At 42.0% G+C, this 25,786-nt stretch overlaps 3 protein-coding genes across 9 annotated transcripts in view; 2 read left to right on the top strand and 1 right to left on the bottom strand.

The window, feature by feature from the left end:
- Positions 1–25,786, top strand: part of ERMARD (ER membrane associated RNA degradation) — a 497,458-nt gene that overhangs the window by 454,820 nt on the left and 16,852 nt on the right. The window lies entirely within an intron of this gene.
- On the bottom strand, positions 4,378–12,429 carry DLL1 (delta like canonical Notch ligand 1). The gene is made up of 10 exons (XM_075063444.1): positions 12,075–12,429; positions 11,430–11,744; positions 10,590–10,650; positions 10,039–10,296; positions 7,500–7,560; positions 6,889–7,019; positions 6,580–6,749; positions 6,252–6,468; positions 4,646–5,438; positions 4,378–4,528 (listed from the first exon to the last, which is right to left on the bottom strand). Exons 1-10 carry the CDS (start codon positions 12,132–12,134, stop codon positions 4,378–4,380), a joined length of 2,217 nt encoding a protein of 738 aa, XP_074919545.1. The 5' UTR covers positions 12,135–12,429.
- FAM120B (family with sequence similarity 120 member B) overlaps positions 21,916–25,786 on the top strand; it is a 95,627-nt gene continuing 91,756 nt past the window's right edge. For 3 of the 7 annotated variants that reach the window (XM_075064131.1, XM_075064132.1, XM_075064134.1), the window contains exons 1-2: positions 21,916–22,613; positions 24,443–25,490. In XM_075064131.1, coding sequence (XP_074920232.1) covers positions 24,477–25,490 — 1,014 coding nt within the window. In that variant the 5' untranslated portion in view covers positions 21,916–22,613; positions 24,443–24,476. The remainder of the gene's footprint in view (positions 22,614–24,442; positions 25,491–25,786) is intronic. The other 4 variants (XM_075064130.1, XM_032786247.2, XM_075064133.1 and 1 more) reach the window with 3 other exon arrangements.

The raw sequence follows: 25,786 nt of genomic DNA on the forward strand, positions 1-25,786 counted from the left end.
AAACAAAAGGCAAATTATTAGATAGATAGATCAGTACAAGTTGTACCAATATAACTGCCTCCACAGTTATACCAGTATAACTATGTGAGTAAAAACTCATACCTCTAACCAACACTTATGCTGGTACAAAAACTGCATAAATCACACCTTCATGTAGACAATAATGTGTTTTGCATAGCTCTTCCCAGCTGGCACTATGATAAATATTACATGCCTTGCCTACACTAGGTTGTGTCTAAACTGTGCTAGTTAAGGCGTTGTGACAATACACGATTTGCTAATGCAGACAAACAATCAATGGGATTGCCAGTGTCTTTCAGTCTAGAATTCATTTGCGTACTTTCTGAATCTTTTACTTTTTCTTTCACTTTTTGTCCCATACCAAGCTCAGTCTGTATCTCTGCCTGCAGGATGCATTCTAAATAGAACAACAGTATTCTTGGAGTGGAGTCTGCTATAATCACATTGTCTGTGCACTTATTTGACAGTATATTGTATGTATAGCCTCTGCAGAATGAAGTATGCTTCCATTTTGTTATGGAATGTTATTCCATCCTAGAACCATAAAGTGATTTTCAAAGTCAGGTTGTCATCTTGCAGATGGGCAAATTGAAATACAGGGCTTTTTTTATGTTCCCCCACACATTAGCATCAGAGCACCTCCCAAACATTCCTACAACTAACCTCATAACACTACTATGAGGTAGGGAAGTATTATTATCCCCCATTTTACTGAGGCAGAGAGAGATTAATTGACACAGGTTCAAGGTCCCTCAGGAAGTCTGAGGGGAGAGCTGGAAATAGAATGCAGTTCTTCTGAATCCCACAGCAGTGCCTTAACCACATGACCATCCTTCCCCTCCCAAGGTTACCCATGAAGTCTGTGGAAGAGCCAGGAATAGAACCCCAATTTCCTGACACCCAGACCACCCTCCCTCCTTGTGTGCAACGTAAACACAATATCTCTTTAAAACAACTTTTAAAACTATTTTTTGCAATTAAACCTAGGACACACCCTCTATGCCCCAGATTAAATATATTTTCTATTGCTATTCATGCTCACAGTTTACAAAATCCCTTAAACTAATAAGGTGGCGCATACTCCTCTGCTAATTATTTCATATTGCGTCAGTGCCCTTCACTTTTGAACAGTACTTATTAGAACTAACCCTGTCAAACATGTAGGTGGGTGAGGCCCCTGAATATCACCATGTCTCATAAAGACATTGCATCTAGAGTCATCCAAGCTGGTACATACAGTAAAATATACCTTCCTGAACTAACTAATCCCCCAGGGGAGATTAACCCTGAGAGAAGGCAGTTAACCTTGCTTCCACTGATCTCTCCTTTAGGTTTTGTCACCTGGTGGGAGTAGCTTTATGTTGTTGTGGTCCATAGGCACCATGCAGATGGAGGCAGATCAGCTGATTAAGGAGGGTCCTGATTCAATGTCATATTAAAATCAATTTCTATCAATTTCAATGGGCATTGGATCAGGCCCTGAATTCCCAGCTGTTCTAGCTACATAGCACCCTTGAGCCTATGCCTCTCACCTTGTAGGCAGAAGTAAGCCCTTTGAATCCCTAGTGAAGAGGAGGTTTCTCCCACTTTCTGGAAAAGGAGCGTTATGTTTTATCAATAGGGCACATAAAGACACATTAAAATAAAATTCTCGTCAGCCTCCCGTTATCTTTAAGGACGTATGGTTCATCACTCCACCAGCAATGATGGTAAGAAATGATGACACTTCTTTTTGTGAACATTCATTCATTATTATGATTGGTATTAAGGCAGCACCTAGAGGCCCCCCACAGTTTGGGGCCCCTGCCCTCAGTGTGTTTGGTGCTGTACAAACCCACAGTGAGAGAAAATTGCCATCCCAAAGATCTTAGAGTGGGAAGGGAAACAGAGGTACAGAGGGGTGAAGTGACTGGCCCAAGGTCTTACAGCAGGACAGCTATGACTACAGCTCAGGTTTTCTAATTGCCAGTTCAGTGTCTGAGCCAGGAGACCACACTGCCTCGAGCCAGCCTCTCTCCATACAGTCAGTCAATAGTGGGTCAAATTAATAACAGACTAATTTTGTCATTAGCAAAATTCCATGTATATTATTGCTTATGTAGAAGCCGTGTTCCTCACACTGACATTTGCAACTGTTTTTCCGTTGTGGTATATTACTCATCTCAGGAAAATCTCCAATTAAAGGGATTATATGTGGGAATCCATCCACTTAAAGTTAAATCAAAGTATCTCATTTAATGATAGGTTTGGGGAGGAGGCTTCATAATTTAGCATTACAGATCATCACTTGCAATGATACTTTGACTATTTGTGTTCTGGACATGTTCTTCTTTGCTAATAGGGCCTGATCCGATCCCATTGAAGTGAATGGGAGTATCTCCATTGTCTTCAGTGGACTTTGAATCAGGCCAGTAATGATCAGCCACTGTCTGTTTTAAAAGATCGGAATGGAAATGATTTCTTAGAGTTTTCAAAAGCGCATTGCAGCTTGCAGGCATTCCAGTTAGTACAAACTGTAACTCAGTTAAGCTGCCTAGCCATTAAAGGCCAAATTTACCACTGGCACAATGGGGGGTTGACTCCATTGTGCTCAGATATCATGATGATAAGTATAGTGCATGTATTTTGAAACAATAATAGATTTGATAGATAGACATACATTAAAGTCATTGGAGTTGGAATCACTTATGCCATCAATCAGTTTAGTTTCATATGCCTAATAGAACTCACTCTTCTTCTAAGATGGAAGTTTTGTTTTTATTCGGTTTAATTTGTGAAGCTCACTTTTTATGGCTGCACATGAAGAATTTGGCCACAGATGCCAATTCTGGCATGCCTGGTGCACTCAAAATTCCCACTTACTACAACGAGAATTTGAGGATGTAAGAAATAACCGCCTGAGTCCTTAAAGGTTCCATGAATCAAACAGAAGGATGCTTGAATTGATCCTTCTAAGAGAATTATATGGTATTTGTTTATATACATGACAAAATGACTGTACAGATATTACTCAGACTTTCCACAGAAGTTTACTTTTGAGGTAAGATGCATATGTTGTGTCAATCTCAAAGGTCAATCATTCAGAAAGGTAAGAGGGAATGAAAAGTATAAGGAGGGATTTACATCAGAGAAATTCTTTTCCATCCTTTCTTGCAACTTTGAGTCCTATCCCTGGTCCTCCTAATCACCTACAGAAGTATGTCAGCTATTTGATTGGCCATTGATAACAGAACTGGATCATATTATTTTGGAAAGTAAAGATGTCTTTTTCATTATCATTAATAATATTTATTTTGGAAAAATATTTTAAAAATGAATTTCTTCATTAACAAAACAGTAAAAAAACCTCAAATAACATTTGCACAATATTCCATAAATACATTTATATACAAAAAAATATAGTCACATAGACCCGAAGTGCCTTTGTACATATTTACCAAAAAATTTAAATTATAAAAAAAGAACATCACAAAATACTCAAGCTTTACAATTATCATGAAAATATTTTTACAGATTCAAAAAAATAACACACTTTTTTTCACCTAGTAAAAACACGTTTTAGTATCAAAAAAGACATTAAAGGCAGTGTTTGTGTCTCTAATTCAAGAAAAGACTGGCTCGTAAGAATCCAAAATACACACTTCACGCAGTGCATGCTTCTTATGTAGTAATTAAGTCCCTTCATTTAAATATATATAGAAAAGCAACTGACCATAGTGCAATGATAAAATTCATAAAGGCAGTGCAACAGTTATTCTTGAACACAGATCCTTGCCTAGTGTCCATCTTGTTTTTTTTGCAGTCACTTCGCTAATTTCAGTAGAGAACCAGCTCAGCCTGAATTTAGTTTTTCAGCAGCAGTCAGTGAAGGAATCTATCTCCCTTTCCTCTTTCAGCAGCATTCATTGGGGCATATCTCCTTTGAAATTGTTTTGAACAACTTTGCCATATCACTTCCGTTTTACACCTGTAGAGAGTTGAGAGAAGCCAAGAACAGAAAGAAGCAGAGTTTAGTAAAACATATAGAGGATCTCAGTGATTAAGAGATGGACAGAGATCAAGGAGTCCATCAGTGTGCTAGGGCAGAAGAGACTCCACAAATAAGGGATAACTCAAAAATTAAAATGATACTACAGCTGTGTCCCAATCCTGCAAGCTCTCTGTGTGTGGAACTCCCACTGAAGCAAATCATTTGCAGGATTGGGCTTTATCTTTAAAAAAGTTATCAGTTTTACAACCTCCACACAAAAATAAACCCACAGGGCCAGATCTCACTGAGTGTAAATTGGTATAGCTCCATTAAAGGCAACGGAGCTGTGCTGATCTACACTAGCTCAAGATCTGGCTAAATTATTTTTATTTTCTTTTACAACCATTAGGAACTGTACTAACCTCAGTTGCTATGATGCATTCATCTTTCTCTTCTGATATGACATACACCGACTGGTACTTTGTGTCCTTTGAAGTGGAATATACTGATTCTGGTCGTTTTCTTTCAGAAGTATCACTATTGAAGATAAAACCAACAACAACAAAAATCAGATGGCTGCTACTAGTACCAACTAAGAAACACATACACCTTTTACAGTAAACTGTTCCCCCAGAGCTATTATCTGAACTGTACCTCTTTAGTGGTACTGCACTTTTCTCCTCTGCCTCTGAATCGTATGTTTCACACTTGGCTTCACATTTGCTGTGTTCCTCTTTAACAGAGTCCTCATTCTTAAGTTCATGCACCAAATTGTAATCCACTGATGGGTATCTAACTTTGTAGCCATTTTTATCAGAGTTATCACTGTGAAAGTCTACTTTCTTATTTGTGTTTTTAATCTGAGTGGCACCAATGACACTTATTGAAATGTCCTTTTCGCGTTGGCAGTTGGCCAAGTTGTTCATGGTCTCTGTTTCACTCCTGCATACATCAGGCTGATGGTGCCTCTTTTGCATTTTGAGTCTGACACAGACAACAATAGCAGCGCACCCCAGCAATAGCATCAGGACCAGAATAATCCCAGCACATACTGCAATCCAAGGAAACTGTGCATTCTGACCTTCAGTGTACTTCTCAGTGAAATCAACAATTACAGGTCCCTGAGGCTGTTCAGGGAGCAAAAACTGGCAGTTGAGTCCACCATATCCCCGAGCACACTCACACACATAACGGTTGTTTCTTTCATGGCAAGTAGCCCCATTGTGACAAGGGTTGTGTTCACATTTGCTGACTGGAGTACTACAGTTCTTTCCATTGTATCCTGGGGGGCAGGTGCAAGAATAGTCATTAATTCCATCTTGGCAGGTTCCACCATTCAAACAAGGAAAGGAGGCACAGTCATCCATATTATCATCACAGTGTCTTCCAGTAAAACCAGCCTGGCATTGGCATATGTAGGAATTTCCAAGATCAACACACTGGGCTTCTGCAATATTAAATATGACAAATAATAAGTAAGTGTTCTTATAATATCAAGTAACAACTCTTCAGCTTCACAGTGTACTTAAAATGATGAAAATCAAGGCCAAGACTTTAAAAAAATGGACCCCTAGAGACAAATATGGAATTAGGACCCCATTTCTGAACATCCTAGCTCACTATTACAGTTTTTACCTCTATTACCAGTAGCAAAACTTTTATTAATTTTCTAAACCTTATTTACTTTTCTCACCACTTATTCTGTTTACTTTTTTGTGTTTTACTCAGCTTCATCGGTGAAACTAGACTGAATCAATTTCACACCTTGCTTTTCATGAATTGGCACAATGTTGCAGAGTTTGGATTGCAACCAATGTGGAGGAATATTTTTAAAAAACACTTTTTAAAAAATGAAAACAGCTTTACTACTACTAAATAATAAAAATATTTAGCATTTTGATGGCACATTTCATCCATAGAGCTCAAAGCAATTTTACAAAGGCATTTTTAAAGTATTGCTATCCTCATTTTACAAATGTGGAACTTGAGGCACAGGGAGGTCAAATGCCAGACCCAAGGTCATATTGAAAGACAATACTATTTATACTGTGGAGCCATATCATGCCATCAACTTTTAAGCAGAACTCCTCAGTTTAGTCAATGGGGAAGTTCTAGATAAAAACTAATGGCACAACTTGGCGGGGAGTTCTGATTAAAAACAATGGATTGACCACCTATGATTTGTAATTTTATTTTTATACAAACCCTCAACTACATGACAGTGTTCCTTTAAGAGACAACGGCATATAGTTTGCCTTACCATTAGCACAAGGACTGGAGCTGCAATAATCAATTTTCTTTTCACAGTTAAACCCTGAGTAACCCAATGGGCAGCGACAGCTGTATCCACCATCAGGGTTGTCTGTGCATCGCCCTCCATTGAAGCATGGGCCATCAGCGCAAGTCATAGCACTCAGCTCACAGTTTTTACCATAGAAGCCAGGTGGACAGGTACAGGAATAGCTGTTTTCAAGATCCTGTCAAAAAGAAAAGATTTATTCAATTTAAATGATGTAAAAATCAAAATGACTGTAAAACTGTCTTTAGTTGATCAGATGTTTAAAATATAATTAACTCCTTTAACTTACGGTGCAGCTTCCACCATTCTTGCAGGGGTTGGCATCACATTCGTTGATTTCAATCTCACAGTTGGAACCAGTGTACCCAGGACGGCAAGAACAAGTGTAGCTTCCTTGGCCAGTATTGGTACAAGTGGCACCATTCTTACAAGGCTTATGATGGGTACAGTAATTAAGATCTGAAAAAGATTTAAAAGGAGAGACAGATCCATAAAGATATGTGCTAGTTTGCAATTGTTGCATGGCTTGAATGAGAGGTACTCTAGAAAATGCTGTTATTTTCTAAAAGACAATCGTACGCAATGATCAAGAACTTACCTTGGTTACAGAAAAGGCCACCCCAGCCTTCCTGACAGTTGCATTGCCACGGTTGTTGGCAGGTACCATGAAGGCAGCCTGGGTATCGGATGCACTCATCACAATAACGCCCTTGCCACCCAACCCGACATCTGAAAAACAAACAAAGGATTGTCAGATTTGTACTTCCAACAGTTAGAAATCCTATCTCAAACTCGGCAAACACACTGAAGCAAAAACCAGGAATCAAGTTTCCTAAAAAGCCTTCTGTGATCCTTCATGTGGGAAAGTCACTGAGTCTAACTGTAGCATCAGTTTTCATCAGTTCCAGCTACCTCTTTCATTACCTTAAACACAGCTATTGTTCTAGGTACTTATTTTGTTTACTATCATAACAAACAGATAACCTTACATATACTACTGTAAACTCATTAAGTTAATATTAATGACACTGATGTCTGACTTCTAGATTAATACTTTGATCTGGTATTATCTGGATTTCTCAGGTTACCATCTCCTGTGAAGAAAAACACTTAAACTAATCCTCAAATGACAAATGTCTTATCTAAGTCTAGAGCATCAATTTGACATTACAGACCAAAAAAAAAAAGGAAAAACCTCTGAAAACTTACTTGCATTCTCCAGGTTTGTCACAAAACCCATGTTGTTCATCACATCCAGGCAAGCAAATTGCTGCAGACAAATAAAATATATAGATATATAAGCTCCAGGGTCAAATACACCCCTTCTGAAAATACAGTTTATAGTGTCTTCTGGGTTGGGACAAACCCTTTTTCACTAGTTCAGTCAGTTAATAGCAGCTGAGTTAATCTCTGAAGGCTGGTGGAGTATTGATCTTGCTTAGTAACTGGGTACTTTACTTATCACTAGGGATGAGCATTCTTCTTAATACAGTTGCACACAGACAAAAGAGGACTCACAATTGCTCTGTTCCCTACAGCCCTTCACCCCCCTTTCCTTCCCAGTGAGGGTCAGAAGTCCTTTTCTCCAATTCTATGCACACAGCTCCACCTCTTAATATCCCCAGAAAGTGTGTGTGTAGATAAGAGTGGACAGCTGGTGTGCAGGGTGCCAGTGCAGGACAGCTGCTCTATTGTCTATTCTCTCTCAGCAGCTGCCCCACTGCAACAATACCCCCAACCCCTTGCAGCCAATTGGGGCTAAGACATGCTTCCCCAGCAGCCTATCCCTGCTCAGATCTAATCTATGGCACGCGCGTGATTTCTCTGCAAAAACTTTTTTTCTTATTCAAATAAATAAGTCTAAAGTTCTTCCTCCCCCCTGCAAAAAAGGGGGCGGGTGGGCACAAACATAGTAAAGAGGTAAGCAGGCCAGAAGGAGGGAGGGTGGAGGAAAAAGAGACTTCTGCTCATTATTTCGCCTGGTTATGGAACTCATTAAGCAGGCACTGCAAAGTTTTAATTCAACAAAGCTAACTGGAGACAATGACATGTGAAAGAAAGAAAGAAAGAAAGAAAAAAAGAAAGAAAGAAAGAAAGCTGATAATCAGATTGTCTCAAAACTGGAATGAAAGGAGATGAAAAAGGGTATAAGGGAAGCAATTTGGAGTCTGGAAACCTCACTTGCTAACCAGAAAACATTCTTTTTGCACAAGCACATACACTCTACTGCCTAATAAATATGTTATTTCATATAATTTAGCTGATTTTTCATACGACACAGAGTAGACTGTTCTGCATGCACACACAATGATTCAAAAAAGAGGGGAAATATTCTGCTTGGTTACTGAAGAAGCAGCAATATACAAATATCAAAAGGTGCTGACATCCCTAAACAGTTCATCAAAGAAATATTTCCTCTCCTTCCATCCCCTAACACTTCTGCAGTAGAAACCTTTAATCCAGGGGTACTACAACCATTTAAAACCTAACCAGGGGAAATTCAAGCCCCCAGTTTACTACACAAAATTGTGCCACATAGGGCTGGAATCACCTTACTAGTCCCGAACAATAAGAATAAACTGAGGCTGTTTAATATCAGTTCATCTGACTTCACAATTTAGCTCATTTTTTTTTACAAGGCAAACAGATAGGCTGTCTTGCACACTACAACATCCAAATTGTTTTCTTCCTGTTACTCATCCTGATTTGTGAGGTTTGGAGAGGGGGATTCAGATAGTGAGTTATCTGCCAATATATTATTATAGATGCACACACAAATTAGAATATTAATATATACTAGAGTGTAGTAGAGTGGGGATGTGCACTAAATTTATCTTCAGTTTATCTAACTTCTTTGACCACCTCAGCTGCAATCTGCTCCATCTCTGCCAGGGCTACTTCTAACATTCCAAACCTGCCAGCAGGGTCAAGCTTAGCCCTCACTTAGAGTTTACAGCCCTTCATGTAACACAAAACAAAAACACAACCTGCCTCCATGATGTTTCCCATAAATGTGTTTTGTCTCCTCCCAAATTACATTGATCTGGGGTACAGGGAGGGCAATGTTCAGCCCTCAACCAGCCCTCAGGTTTATGATCCAGTATATCATGATCTGACAGGATTAGAAATATGTTCTTTATACCACTAGAGAGTATCTTGGACTCCTCCTTTCCAGTGGGTGACAGCACTTGTTTCAAGACCTGTTAGGTTACAAGGTTGCAAGATATCAAACCATACAGTCTTGACTTTATGATTGATGGAAAGCTACTTCAGTGTTGTAGAAGTTCTATTAGTTATAATTCCTCTTTCTAAGGCCTGTACCTCTTGACTCATGGCTTGAAGATACCCTGGCTTCCTGGTAGAAGGATACCATAAATAGCCCATATATGTTTTCTTTTAAACTTCCTAAAACACTTCTAGAATATTTTTTCTATATAATTTTTGGTGTAAACCAAATGTTTGATAGTGTCATATGCCATCAAGATATCATTGGTGTAAGACTGGATCATTTCAGATAACTCACTTATGGTTTTGGTACTTCTGAGTAATGAGCTCATGCCAATAAAACCTTTACACAGCAGCACCATACCATCATATATTCCTTCTACCTTGGTTTTTATTCTTATCTGGGACCTCAACCAATGCACAGTGAAATCAATGGAATGTCTTCCATTGACTTCAGTGGGCATCATAATGCATGTGACTGTAGCCAGGAGAGATTCAATAGTCTTTCTTTGTGGACACTCACGTTCGGTGCAGTACTGGCCCTTCCAGCCTGGGTTGCAGACCTTCTCTCCACGCTCTCCACAAGTGAAGTGGCCAAAGGCATCATCCCTGGGCCGGCAGAAAACAGAGCAGCCTTCTCCATAGTAGTGTTCATCACACACAAAGCGGTAGGAGTACTTGAGGTCAGTGCGGCCACTGCTGTGCAGGTCCTGGGACCACTCCTCCCCCACTGTCAAATGCCTCTGTGTGGCCAGCCGACTGATAAGGCGCTCTGGGTTCTCTGCAAGGAAAGGGAAGGAAGAAATACAATTAACTAACTGTGAGTCATGAGGGTGCAATGGGAATAACTGCAATAGATTACCTAGAGGAGTTCACAGGAGGGCAGAATTGTAAGTGCAGAAATGTTAAAGCCATGTGCTGACAAGGCTCTCTTTCTTATAACATTCTTATGAAGAACAGTAGAGTGAGAAAGGGCAGGGAGTGGCTAGTTAATTCAGAAAGCAAGGAAAGTGAGCCTGAGAAGTAGCAGGTTTGGATTTAATCCTGGAAAAGGATTTGCACCAGGGTATTTACCTGTGTTGAGGTCATCAGGAGAATCTGTATGAAGAGCTTCAATGATGAGAGAGAAAGTGCCCTGGAAAATTCAAATTAAAAAAAGGCGCACGAAATGAGAATCAAAATCTAAAGTCAGCAAAAAAATGTGATCACAGGCAGCAGCAGCAGAAATATATATGCCCAGTCAGTGCAACCCTCTGATCCCTCACTCCAGCCTGTTTTCACTTTTCTCAAGGGATTGGAAGAGCTTTTGAAGAGTTGTTTCCTGGCCTGTTTTTTCAGCCTGGTAGTACAGGATATGGTGTAAAAAAAGGCGGGGGGGGGAGGGAGGGAGGCAGTGGGTAGGATGTGAGGGCAGTTGCCATTAATCTTCACACTTAATTTCCCCAGTTTCACACATTGGGAGGATGATTGGCAGGTCCTTTGGGAATTTCAGGCAGGGCTGAAAATTTCTGCAGCCTGTTCCGGGCACAGAAGTGGGCAAGGGGGGCGAATCAGGACTTCCCCAAACTGGTGGGACCATACTTGTGTTGGCCAGAGACGGGAGCGGGGGAACCGCACACAATCAAACACACCCTACAGCTCCCACCGCCGTCCATTCATCGGAGCGGCTCGCCGGTTCCAGAGCGAGACACAAGCTAGCCGCAGCATGTCCCCCTGCGATCGGTCGTCCAGGGGCGCTCAGTACATCCTCCTCCGCCGCCCCTCAGCCCGCCCCTGAGCGCCCCCCGTGCTGCTGTGACGCACCCAGCCCAGCCAGTCCTTTGGCCACAGACCCTTAGCCTCTCCCCCTTCCCCCCGCGCGCGCCGCTCCGCCCTCCCCTGGTCCGTGGCGGGGCCGCCCGGGGTGGAACTTACGGGCCAGGTGAAGCCGAAGGGGAAGCGGATGGGGTTGCTGAAGCCGGGCTCGGCGCCGCCGGCGCTGTCGGGCACGCTGAAGGAGTTGGCTCCCAGCACCGGGGTGATGGCGCTGCCGTAGGTGCAGGGCGGCTCTGGGGATACGCTGGCCTGATAGTGCTTGAGGCACACGCGGAAGAAGGTCTTGCAGTCGCACTGCTGCAGCCCGGCGCCGGGGCCGCCGCTCCCCGCGCGGCAGCAGTTGCGGTTCCCCAGAAGCCCCTTCTTATTGACAAACTCCTGCAGCTTCAGCTCGAACACCCCGGAGCAGCGCACCTGCGGGGGACAAGGGGAGCCATTCAAAAGGCGCCCGCCAACCAGGGCGGAGGGGACAGCAAAGCGGGGGCAGCAGCTGCCCTGCTGGGGCAAGCCCGCAGAGCCCACACGCTTCGGCTCCTCTCCCTTAGGAGCCACGCGCCCCGAGCCAGGGCCAGCTCCCCCTGGCCCTGGGGGACAAGCCTCAGCCAGAGAGGAGGCTCAGTCTTTACAGCGTCCCTCCCAGCGTTTCCCTTTGCAACAGAGGGGCCCCCACCTCCCCTGGTTAGCGTGGCAGTTGTTATTAGCAGTTGCGCTGAACAGCGCCTGGAATACCCCAGATCCACTTACCTGGCAATGGTAAAGCAGCACAAAGAGGATGGCAAGAGTCAGCATGGACTGACCTCCCATTTTGGAGAGTCGGGTTTTACTTCTTTCCTCTTTTCTTCCTTTCCTTCTTTCCCGGGCAAAAAAAAGTGTCTCTCAAGAAGCCTGGGCAGGAGAAGCCTCTTGTCCCAGTGGAGTTAGCGTTAAAGTTTACCTCTTTCAAGAGTCTCTCTCTCTCTTTTTTCTGATGATGCTTTTAGGGACGCCCTTCGGGGGACTGACAGCTCTTCTGGGTGGCAAAAAAGGAGACAGACTGTTTTTAAGACTGATATTCTAAACAACTTTTTCCTCTCCTTCTCTTCCAATCCACGATTTTTCTCCTTTCTTCCCCCAGCAGCCAAAACGGAAAAGGAAAAAAAAGCCACTTAATTCCCAAAGGAGGCAGAGAAAAGGCTTCCCGTGGAAGATTAAAAATCAGCGATCTGGAAATCCCTGTAGACTTGGAGGAGAGAGCGATAATTCCCGTTGCCTTCAAATGAGCAGAGCGAGAGAGGGGGTTTGTGTGTTATCTGCGTGTGTATCGAGCTGGCCCCTAGCAGATCAGGGGCTGGGAAGTGTCAAACAGAAGCAGCAATTTGCAGATCACGTTGGACTCTCATCCTCTTTTCGCAAGATGCAAAGATCGGTCTCGTTATTTCTTGTGGTCTTTTTTTAAGGGATCCAAGCCAAAAACAACAACAACAATAATAATCAGATAATGTCTTAATGGAAGCGAACTGAGAGCGCCCGTGTGTGCTCCTGGGTCTCTCCTTGCGTGTGTGTGATCTTTGCTGTGCCTCTCTCCGAATGTAAAGCACTATGGATCTGCCTCTCATGAGGCGCCTGCCTCCCTTATATCCCGCCGGCCGCCTGCATGGCTAATGAGATGCAAATGAGCAGCCCCCCAATCTGGCTAGAGCTGTCACAAAGGAGCCACTTTTCCAAACCCTCCCCTCAATGGATCGCCAAATGGTCAGTGAGCTGTAAAATGTACAATCCTCCTCCTCTTCCTTTACCCCTTTCCCCTCCTGCTCTCACCAAAAGCGCTCATTTACATTCCTGCAAATTTGGTAACCGCAAGAATCCCCCTTCTGCTCTGGGGAGATGGTAACACCCTCTCGCAACATGCACAGAAAGAGAGAGAGCAACACACCCCTGCCAGAAAACGAGTTCCAAGCACTGAGATCTATAATTACCTCTTTAAACGGGTAAAGCGCCACTGTGCCCCCAAAAAGTAAGTTGTTGGTGATAATGTACATTTCCAGAGATACCCTTTTGCTTAAAGAGGGAGGGCGGGGGTCAGTTTAACACACAGGAGAAATCTGATCCCTTTAAATTCACACCATCTTCCCCATGGTATAATCTAGATCATCAAAAAAAAAAATCACGAATATATTTGTGGAACCAGAGAAGGGCTTTGGTGTTCTCCTTCCGGATTCTTAAAACCAGGCTACATTCGGGGAGTATGCTAAAGGTGCTAAAATAATCCTACCGGGGCAGAGAGAGAGAATCTGATGTTTCAAAGTTTGCAAGCTGGAAGGGGCAAGATGCTTACGGACTGATCATTATTCTGGATACACTACAGATATTTTCGTAGCGAAGAAAAACTGGGAAGAGCCATGTGTTAAGTTTCAGGGGGTGGGCAAACATTTGGGTTTTTAAATATATAATATAAATATATACATATATCCTCGCTGAGAATGGTTTGCGAAGGGCTGAAGGAGGCAGACAGCAAAGCCCATTTGAGTCCCATATCCCTATATTATTATTATCAAATTCCTCATCAACCTCTCTCCCTTTTTCCCCTCCTTCAGCTTAGTAAAAAGTGAGTTTGGTGTGTGTCGTTCGCGTGGCTGTCATTAAGGCAGTTTGTTATTGTGTGAGGGCTGAATCAGTTGGCTCTTTGTGCTCTCAGCTGTATGGTAATGTAGACAGCACCTGCTCCCTGCACAATGCAAGGGAGAGAAAGAGCTCCCCTCGGCGCACGCTTCTGCCTCTACAACAAAGTCCGCACATTTTTTTAAAGAAATCCCGTCCAGCACACCCCCCCATTAAAAAAAAAACAACAACTTTACACCAACAGCCAACTTCTTACTTTTTTACACGTCCATCGGACACTAGAACTTTTGTTTCGATTTTAAAAACAAGGCCAGGAGTTTACTGGTGGGGGAGGGCCTCTGCGAAATTTCTTAATTATGGCTGAAAGTGTAAGATAAAAAGTTTGCAGGCGACTTTGGGATATAACTTGGAGATGGGCTTTCACTTTGTTTTGGGCCCTTTTCAAGCACCTAGATAGGCGCAGGCGGATTCATTAGGATGCAAGGTGTAACTGTCTGTGTAAATGTCATTTTAATTGTAACACAGCATTTCAGCACAGATTAAGCTTGTGTGCGAAGGAGAGGATTTGGTTACAATAACCTCACTGTAGGTATGCCATGCTAAAAGCCTTATTATGGCTACTTTATTGGGTTGAAACGTGCATTTGCATGGCAAAATGTGATTTTCATTGAAGCAGATGTCTTGATCACAAATTATCTTACAATGCCCTGGAAAAAATTCTCAAACACTTGTTAAAGTAAAATCACTGGTTAATACCAATTAAAAGAAAATCACTAATGAATGCATTCAGCCTAGCACATCCTGGCTATTACACGACTGTAACTGTATACTTCCCAGTGCAGCGTAGCCTTTTTTCCCTCTGCTGGCACCAAAACTTTCCAAGTATCTGTATCTTTTGAACAAGCATCAAAATATTCGCAACCTTTCACCCCTTAAATCTCCTTTGTTTAAATATAACTTTGGTCAAAAGTATAATTTATACCCAAATATACCCCCGCCCCCCCGTAAAATCTCATGTGCACAGGAATGCTTGCTTTTAAACTACAGGTACTTCTCGGATAACCAGTTTTAAACGTAAGATCTCATTCTGCTGTCTCCTATTAACACCAGTGGGAATTTTGCCTAAGTAAAGACTGCCAGATCGGAGCCATTAAGCATGTTCATGCCTAAAGAGTAAAAATCCACCTACACTTTCACCTCCTTTAAGTAAGGAACATGTGGATATGTTAACAGAAGACATTGAAGAGCAGCGCTACATTTAACTTGTAAATTACTCTTGCCACCTAGCGTCGACATCTTTTTTAATGGCTTGCCACTGCTTCTGAAACTTTGCTGCAGCCTCTTTTCCCTAGGAAAGCAAATCTGGTTCATATAGGTTTTCTGGGCACGTGGGACAAGAAAATATGTTTAAAGTTGAGGTCGTCTGTAGACTGAGGTTAGAAGTGATATATCACCACAAATCTTTTAATCTGGGAGAGATAGAAAGTTCTTTCATTTGCATCGCTGTTTAAAAAACTGTAAATAAAAAGTTACACGCGCAAGGGCTTAAACCTACAAAAAAAACTTGCCCCAAATCTTTAACATCACCCTCCAGTATCAAGTATTTGTTAAATTGACGTGGCACAGATTTCTCGATTACTGCTGCAAAGCGTAACTGAAAGGCGTCGTAAAATCCATCAGAATCCTGCCCAATGCACTTATTCTTTTCCAACTTAATTTATGCCACGCGATTCTGTGTTAGGGAAATCAAGCAGAAAGCTCCTTTTTTTGCTTTTTTTCCCCCCTCTCCCTCTCTCTTTCAGATGCTGGGCTAACGGGGAGACTGTTTAACTTAAGTGTTTCTATAGGAGGCTGTTGTAGTTTAACTCCTGCCCACCAGTAGCTGGGACGAACAAAGGAGGGACTCGAGGTCTAACTATTCATCCTTTCTCTGCACTTTAATTTTCATTGATTTTAAAGACAAGGGGAGCCCTTAGGGATTCGAGCTGAAGGGGGATGACACGCCTTTAGACGCGATCAACCCCCTAGCCAGCCATCTGCTCCTAACCAAATGGCGTTTTTTCACTCCCAACTGCATGTCTCTATACTCTCACACTTACATACCCAAACCAGAGCCCCCCAAATGCAGAGGCAGCTTACGTTTAAGTATGTTAAACAGACTATCGGTGGCATGGCCACAGCAGCCAAAGTCCTGAGGTTGGAGTGAGGTAATAAATCCTCACTTTCCTCGTTAAGAAAATGCTGAAACCCACTTTTAAATACTTTTTGATAACTCAGCAAATATACAGTACAAAGTCGGGCTCATTAAGAAGCGGAAGACATCCCGGACATTGGCAATGGGAATGGAAGGGAAAATTTCCCTGCAAATGGGATTTTGGTAATTCATGAGAATCTCCTGTAAGCATCTTGCTTTTCCGAATGACTTATTAGAAAATGAGTTCAATAAGGTAGAGAACGGAATACATTTAGGCGGTTTACACATGTAGGACTGAAAGGTTGAGCCTTATAGTTAAACAATTCTCTAGAGCTGAAATCTTGCATTGTCTCAGGCGGACTGAATACTGTATATTTTAATTTATAGCATCCTGTAATGACAGGCTCCCTCTTCTCTTGAAAGAATTACAGCCCAACCACAGAACAACAAAGCTGGAAACTTCCAATCAGTCAAATAATCTTTTATTTATAACCATGCCAGATTATAGATGTAGTCATTGCATGGTGTCTATTAATTAGGCTTAGTAGCAGGCATCAGTTTCTACAGGATACTGCTTATTCACCCGCTATTGGCTTGTATTTTTCTAGAAAAGTATAACGCATAGCCAGATGGTGCATGTCGACATATGCATGCATACGTGTATGTGTGTAGTTATGTGAAGCTGGTTGAGTATAATATTTTAATTGGGTATATATTATTTACCTAAGAGTGTCTAGATGGTATGTATGCTACATATCAGCTGACATGCTAATACACAGAAATATTTAATATCCAAGTAGATTTATAATACATCTGAAGGTCCAGAATGGTTAGATGCGGTGAAGCAGATGCAATAGAACATAAGATCGTCTTCGTACTTTACGGCAACAGAGATAAGGGTAAGTGGCTGTGATTGAAAATAGTCCCACGTAAACCACTGACCTCAACGCAGTTCGATGGTGCCTTTTCTGATATGGTAATCAGGACGTATGAGTATTATATCTATCCTTCTACACTTTTCTGATCTGGAAAACTGAAACTCAGCCGCCTCCACACAAGCGCTAGTGTGGGAAAATATTGTTTCCCCCCCGAGTGTTACGCAATGTAAGCTTTTCCTGTAACCCAGTCCTGTGTAAAAAATGGGGGGGGAGGAGGAGAAGAAGAAGGGAATGTATTACAATAAAACAATTATGGGGGTAATATGATTGCTCTGTATTTTCTGTTGGATATTCGCATGTTTTTATGTGTGAGGGGGATTAAGAAGTTTAGCATGAAGGTTTGTAGAAAGTTGCAAAGGCATGTGCAGATTAGAATAAGAAAGGGCAGTCGCGTGGCTCAGCTGGCACACAGAGAGGCCAGATGATAGATAAGCAGCTCGGTGGCTTCTCCCCCTCCTTCCCCATTCCCCCTTTTCAAATCGCAAATCATCTGCTCTAGCCCTATCCTAGCCCCTCATTTTCATAACAAAGGTTGTGTGTTTACCTGTGATCCTAGAACCGACGGGGCATTCCTTTGTCTCCAGATCAGATTACTGCAACCAGCTGCTCTTCAGCCCTTTCCTGTGAAAATCCGAAAGTGGCCCCTATATATGTTTCACTGACAGAACATGGGGGAAAACCTTTTTTCTTGGCTCTGTCTGTTTGGTTGTTGGCTTGTGTCCGACTCTATTTTGGTTGTGGGAAACTGTGATGAGGAAAGTTGGTGACGATTCTTTGTGCGTGTGTGTCTGTGTGTGTGTGTGTGTGTGCGTGCGTGCTGTTGCTGTTATTTCAAAATGGCAGGGATTATTGGTTGAATATTCTTGCAAGGGTTGAGGTCAGTCGCGTGCCGATGTCTGCCAGGGGAACATCTGCCGGTTCCTTAGGGCAAATTTAGCAAATGTGGTGTGCTCAGGATTACATATACCTCCAGGCCATAGAAGGAACAAAACCAAGCATACACAAAAAGGCACGACAATAGACTGGCCCATCTCCCCCACCAACAGATTGCCATCGATCCCCCCAAAAGAGAAGCCAGTGTGACCAGCTCCGAACATCTCTCTCTCTCTCTCACACACACACACACACAGAGCGCATAGCTGCACATTCAATATCTTCTAAGGCTAAACTCCAGAATCCCATAATTGTTCTTGGATGTCAGATTGCCTTTCTAAATTAAAAATAAAATGTAAAATGTACCCAAAGGCGTCTGTGTATATTATATGTGCATCCCAACATAATTATGTAAAACACACATGATCTTATAGAATACATCTCTTACATTTTCCTTTGTGTCCATGTATTTTATGCAATTTTAGTAACAATTTTAGTTGGATAACTCAATATAGAGGAGAGAGACTTTTGCTGGGAAGTACAAATATGGACACAGGTTCTTTCTGGAAATTCGATTAGCTTTTTGTTTTATTTTGTTTTTGCTTAGCGCCTTTTCTTTTGATTTCTTTTTTAAACGATAGGTCAATGGTTAGACATTATGTAAAAGGATTCTACAAACAAGTTTGATAACTTCCGTCATTATATGTGACCTATAATACTTATCAATAATGGCCCAAGTTTTACAGTCCTTACTCGGGAAATCATAGGGAGTTTTGGCGAAGTAAAAGACTCTAAAATAGTTCTCCACTTCTTTCTTGAGAATACAAGAAAGAGGAAAGGGTTAAACGTTTCTTCTCCCCCTCCCTACTTCTTTTTAATTGACTCTAAAACCTCATCTATTTTACTCTCTAAAGATTACTTTAAATAAAAAAATATGAAAGTCATTTCATCTTGTTGGAAGAACTGCGGATAGGCTCATTTTATTCTGTTTATACCGATGGCGGGCTGTATCCACCAAAATCTCCAGCTATAGATCAAGTAGTGTACAAGAAACACTTAGTAATTACAAATGTCATCTCTTTAGCGCTATTTTTGGGTGGACTCGAACCATTAAAATAATTGAATTTATATTTTTCCTTTCCAATTTAGCTCCGCATTTGACTTCATGAGCACGATCATTACTTAACAAATTCTGATAGAAATAGCCTCTGTGCTGGAACAAATCTTGCGCTCCTTACTCATGCAACACTCCCATTCACTTCAAAGGGAGTTCTGCGTAAACAAAAGGAGCAAAGTTAGGATTCCTATCAATGACTTATTTGCCATAGATTTCAGTGTGAAGTCACGGAATGTGTTAAATCCTAAAGTGGTAATGATTATGGACCAGATACTGAATGTCCAGTGGCATCGACTTCAGTAGGTACATGAAAGTGGTTCTAGACATTTTAGTTAGATAAGACCATTCTCTTTTTCTATCACAGTGGCTGGATCCATGGAGGAGGAGTCAGGAAAACCTTCTGTTCTTGTTTGTTTTTTGCTTGAGAAAAGAGTACAAAATCCAGCCCATACTTACTTCAATCTAATCTGTCTACTTGACACATGAAGAAATCCAGACATTGTGGCTCCTGGTTAGTTTCAATATGTGCTAGAAAAATATGATTTATTCACTGTTATACATTTTCAGAGGGTGGATCTAAATATTCCCATCACTGTAGCCCAAATTTTAGTGACAATGTCATCTGTGTTCACTCACTACTATAGAGAAAGTGACCTCTTCCATGTTCCAAGTTTAATTATTCACCATCATAAACCCTAACATTTTAAACTCCAAATATTAGCTTCATACATTATTTATTTCTATACTATACTATACTATACTATACTATACTGAGGTTGAGAATAGTCTTTTCCTGTTATACGTATGGCCTAGTAATACAGCCAGGTTTACGCTGCAGTTTCAAATCACGGAAGTAATCATGCTTTGGGGTTGTTAATGCTTTGGGGTTTTTTGGGTTTGTTTTCTTTGCACATGGCCTTTCAAAACGTCCTCCAGTTTCCATGAGGTTATTTTTATTTACTTTATGGATCTCTCTACCTGTCTGTCTGTCTCTCTCTCTCTCACACACACACACACACAGCAACTACTTTGCAGAATGTGATTGTGAAAAGAGGATGGGTTTGGACGGGGCGGATCGGAGCTTTTGGAAATGCTCTCCCCTTTTCTGTGAGCATCTGCCTGGAGAAGAACAGATGTGGGCACCTGCGGTGACAGGCTGCATATGTTCCATCCTATTCACAGGCATTCAGACGTGGCCACAATGGTAAGCCTTTGTGTATGCAGAGTCACTAAATATATTAATCTGTACTCCCTCGAGCACTGCTTTGTTTAATTTTCACTGGCAATAACATCTGATCTAATCCCGAAATCGGTTCCCCAAAGTCCCTTCTCCCCTGAAAATATGTGAAGTTATTTAAGCTTCCACCTGTTGCCTACTGGTTGCAGCAGGTTATGTAAGCATCTTGTGGACTGAGAAAGGAGAGCTTCAGTGTTAGTATGCTGTTTGCACACACAAAGAGGGCACTGGCACTTTTATAACGATGATATTATGTGTGGTCCACAGCTAGGAGAATAACCCGATAGAAACAAATGATATATGGAATGTATATGTAAAATGTATGCAAGCACAAAACAATAATTATTAAATAAAACAAACAACACTTCCACTATTTCTGCTCAGTGCCTTTAAATGGCACATAAAGTTCCCATGTATCGCTTTGTTTATTAAACTCTAGTGATTATTATAAACATCGGTCAATAGGCCACGCAGCCAAAAGGTAACATAAATCTCAGATGTAAGACTTAGATTTTTTCAACAATTTTGTTGCATGACTCTTTTATCTTATCATCTCTTATTCTATTTTGATTTGTTTTCGTCCACAATGAGTCCTTTAGTCCCATTGTAGCCAGCACAATACGCATGGATATCAGGCTGTGAATGAAGACAGAAGCAGTTTAAACAAACCAGGCTCTTTCTTTGCTCTCTGCCCATTGTAATATGAATGGGCCTTCTGCATTCTGCTGCTAGGAAACGCTTTTTTTAAAGTCCAAGTCCAATAAATGGACACAGAGAAAGAGACCCCAATAAAAAACCTAAAGTATTAGAAAAGGGTGAAGGCATATTTAAGCAAGTCCTTTTCACGTTAGCAAATTCTGAAATCCTAAAATGTCCAAGAAAACAAATACATCTTTTATAACGTTACCCCTTTCCTCTGCCCCACACACGTGAGAGGTAGAGCAAGCAAACAGGATCACTAGTAAGAACTGTTTTGAAACACAGTGCTGCCTTTCAAAAGAAAGAGAGGCGTGCACACTGGGGTTTTATAATTTGCGCATAATAGTAAGACATATTTAGGGGATACAGTTGGGGATAACAGCGGGACAACAGACAAATAATGAAATACATCTTTATGCTAGGGTTACCACGAGAAGGTAATGTACCGATCTGGGGTGATAGACCTACTGCAGGCAGTGGGACGCAGTATATATACCACTGGGGAGGATATAGCGAGATATAATAGATTAGAGCTAAGAGGTATACTGTATCGGAGTACCATGTGTGTATGAAATAACACGGACACTGCGATGTACCGTAAGCTCCCCAAGACAGTGTGCTCTGAAATGTCTGAACAGCACCAGGTGCAATGATGCTATATAGGCATCAATAGTGGTGTCACGTGATAGCAATAGTTGGGATTTACACTGGGGGAGGAGGTGCCTTGCAGTTTACAGTGTGTGTCTGCGTGTTTCCCCGCATGCGTGTGGGAGCCCCCACCCACACCGCGTCCGCGAAGCCCTGGCTATCAGCGGTTCTGGGAAGCGGGAGCCGAGCCTCCTACTGGTGGGAGAGTCACGTGCTCCTCCGCCGCACTTTCCTGTGTCAATCAGCGGCAAGGCACGTGCAAGCTGCGCTGCTGGGGGGGGGGGAGTGCGCGTGCGCAATCCCGCCCTTTGGACGGAAGCGGAAGCGCCGGTGGTGGGTAGCGGGGTCACCGGTGTGTTGCTAGGTAGGGTTTTGGGCGTAGGTGTCCCTCCTCCGCCCTTCTACCCTCCCCCGTCCTAGCGGGCCTCTCCACAGCGGGCGGAAGAGTCCGTTCTGTAGCCATAGGGGCAGGGGCCCACCCGCAGAGCGGTCCCTGACGGCGTCTCCCACCGCCCCCGGGGCCAGCCAGAGCCAGGACCCCCCCCCCAACACATACGGCCTGTGCCCTCGCCGCGGGGAGGGCAAACAGCGCTTCCACATCGCCCCCGGCTGCCCGCATCGCTCCCCGCCCGCAGGGAGCAGCCCGGGGGGGACAGAGAAGCGCTCGCCATCTGGTGTGTGTTTCCTGGCAGTTGTGCCCCGGGACCAGCCCCAGGAACAGGCCTGTACCGGGCCGCGCGGGCTTGGCGACAGGTGTGTTTAGATATGGGTCCGTGTGTAGATACTCTCATTTCAGGGGTTCATCGTAGTTTGGCTTCAGCTGGAACAAGACTGTCTAGGTGCCGACTCACGCCTTAGTGAAACCAGTGCCAGTGTAAGCGATGCTGATACCAGAGTTCAGGGAACAGCAAGAGACAGTTCGACCCTGAGTCTCGGTTTTGCTGCACTTGACTCGTCATTAACTAAGTGCAAACTAAGTGTAAGTGATTACCATTCTGCTGTGGTCACAGTTCACACCTTTTTTTGCTAATGGAAATGACCACACAATATGTAGGACAGTGTGGACTGGCTGCCTGTTCCCTCAGGCCTGATCTGCACATAAAATGTAGATGACATAAGTGTGTCACTCCAGGGTTTGAAGGACACCCACATGGCCCTAGAAATAGTTCTTGGGAAAACAACACTATACTTTATATACCTGTGCAGTTGTGATGGGGATAAATATTTCTATTTTTCAAAAGGTAGTATCCACAGTGTAGTTCTAGATTGCTTTAAACATTTAATCTCACTTCACACTGAAGAGGGTGTTTGAAAACTGCATGTGAAGGGTGTTACAACTCTGAGGAAGAAGAAAGGCTCATAGGCACCTTTCAGAGTTGTAAATTCATGATACTTTTCGTATTCAATTTCTTTTTTTTAAACACTCCTGAGGTAGTTTGTAAGTCAAAATGTGAGAAATGAGCAGTGTGAAAGACAAGAATACTTGTACTTGCTTAATTAAAACCTGCAGTGAATTTCCTCACTGTTTGTGTGAGAAAGGAGGGGACAATTTTGAATAAAGTCAAAGTAAAAAGAAAAACGAGCTTGTCTTGTTGCATAAAAAATTCAGTATTGTCACCAGCAGGTTTCGGTAGAAAATCCTTTGAAATAAAAAGCCTTTGTATTAGTAGCAAAAGACAGCTGTCATTAAAGGTATGTAAATCATTTAGTATGAGCAGGGGTTTCTATAAACAAAAATGGAGGTGGTTGTAGGTTTTAATTTTAACCCTTCTCCCATACTTATTTTCACAGTATATAACTTGGGTTCCTTTGCATGTTTTTAAACACAGAAAAGGAGGGGGGAATCCATATTTCTATTTTTGTTTGGTAGTTTTTAATACAGAAAAATCTGATTTCATCCCTTTCTTGTTTTAAGATTGTAGTCAGAATGTACATTTTTTCTATTTAGATTAATTGATTCAAAATGAACACGCATTATAGTGACCACTTTAAAGTGTTAATCCTTTTAACAGTCAAATTATCATAAACTTACTACATATAAATAGGGACACAATTATTTAGATGTGTTCTGAAATTTAGCTTTTGAGTCTTGAAAATACATGATAGTAAAATGCATAAGATTTTAAAATCAAAATACAACTGAAGCAACTAAAACAGCATACGGAAATATGGGTCTCAGTCTTGCAGTTGGATTCGTGAGGATGAACCATTGACTATACTGAAACTTCAAGTAGGCATGGAGGTTTGCCTGTGTGAATCCAATTGCTGGATCAAGGCTGTGGGCTGCTTTTCATAGTTGTTGAGCCCCCGTTTCCAGTGACTTCAGTTAGAGCTGTGGGTACTGAGGGCCTTTGAAAATCAAGCTGGTAGTCTCTATGTTGTAAAACCCCTTTTTTACGCACTTTTTACCCTCAATTTCTGTTTGAGTCCCTGTAAACAAACACACTGAATTTTTAAAGTAGACTTTGTGTTTTTGTATTAAAAATAAATCTGTTTATCTGAGCTTTGTTCATCTTGATTTTTCAAAGTAATACTTTTAGCATAGTTATAATGTTTTGTGCTGGTATAGTGAGAACTAAAGATGGAAGACAAAGTGCATCACAAAGATGGATAGGTTTTATCCCCCAGTTCAGAGATGGAAAAACAGTTTTAGAGAGTTAAGGCCCAAGATAACACAAGGAATCATTAGCAAAACTAGAAACAGAACCCCATTCGTTGAACTCCCAGTTCTCTTGTCTAACCATTGAATGTTGCTTCTCTCTTAATATTGTGGTTTAGAACATTTTTGTTTTTTGTTTCCTTTTTCAGATTGCTCAGAGAATTCGGCTTAAAAAGAGCAACTATGGGCATTAAAGGTTTGCAGTGGTTTGTGGCAAACGCTTGCCCTGATGCATGTACAATGGTAAATCTGAAGGAAATGGCAGAAAAACATCACATCAGTCATCCTGACTCCTCTCCTGTAATTGTGGTAGATGCCATGGGTTGTATTCGACACTGGTACACACCAGAATCCTGGGTCTGTGGTGGCCAGTGGCAAGAGTACCTTGCTAATTTGCAGGATTTTATTAAAGCTTTTATGGCAGTTGATATCAAGCTGGTGTTCTGTTTTGATGGTGTGGTAGAGCAGAAAAAGAGAGACGAATGGGTCAAACGAAGATTGAAGAACAACAGAGAAATAGCCAGAATCTTTCAGTTCCTCAAATCCTATAGACAACAACCAGGGAGAGAGATGTTCTTTATTCCTTCAGGCTTGGCAACTTTTACACGCTTTGCCTTAAAGTCTCTTGGTCAAGAAACAATATGTTCATTGCAAGAGGCAGACTATGAGGTGGCCACTTATGGGCTGCAAAATAATTGCATGGGAATTCTTGGACAAGATACCGACTACCTCATCTATAACACCTCTCCCTATTTTTCTATTAATAAGTTCTGCTTGGACAGGATGGTCACTGTTATGTACTCTAGAGAAAACCTCTGTCATGCACTGGGCCTCAACATAACAGACCTCCCTCTTTTTGCTTGCCTGCTTGGGAATGATATAGTTCCAGAAGACATTTTGGAGGGTTTCTGGCAGAAATGTGTAGCTTCATGTCCTCCAAAGAGCCAGAGCTATGACAAAAGGGCTAACATAATTCGAGCTGTAGCAAGCTACATATCAAGAATTCCATGTTCATATGATACCCTGAAAGACTTGGAAGAAATGCTACCTTTGGCATCAGACAAGAAATTACTTTATAGGGGAGTGGAGTCCTATCTCTTGCCTGGCCAACAGTCTCCGTGGCTTCCCCCCAGTGTATCAAATTCTCAAATTCTCAAGCAAGAAACAGCCATATGTCCAGATCAGGAGATCTTTCAGGTATCTCATCTCTTAAAGCTTTGCCATCACCCTTTTGCTGTAAATGTTTACTGACGTGATAATGAGTGAACTCAGATATATCTTTTTTCCGAGCAAAATATTCTTTTCCTTACTGAATGCTAAGGCTGATCCTGAAATAGTCAGGAGTTTTACAGGCAATGGTACTTCAAAATCAAGCTAGGAATAGTCTTTTTTCTTGAATGTACAGAGTCTTTTTTTTTGGTAACCAAAAACAGAGATTTGTTAATTCTCTAATATATTTTGTGAGACTTTTTGTTTACATGACAGTGTTAAAT

The sequence above is a fragment of the Chelonoidis abingdonii genome, chromosome 3, assembly GCF_003597395.2.
Source record: "Chelonoidis abingdonii isolate Lonesome George chromosome 3, CheloAbing_2.0, whole genome shotgun sequence".
NCBI lineage: Eukaryota > Metazoa > Chordata > Testudines > Testudinidae > Chelonoidis > Chelonoidis abingdonii.

Coding starts and splice junctions, on each gene's coding strand:
- DLL1 (XM_075063444.1), bottom strand. CDS start 12,134: ATGGGAGGTCAGTCCATGCTGACTCTTGCCATCCTCTTTGTGCTGCTT. Junction 10,651..11,429: donor CCTTCGGCTTCACCTGGCCC/GTAAGTTCCACC, acceptor TGAATTTTCCAG/GGCACTTTCTCTCTCATCAT. Junction 7,020..7,499: donor GACAAACCTGGAGAATGCAA/GTAAGTTTTCAG, acceptor TTTGTTTTTCAG/ATGTCGGGTTGGGTGGCAAG.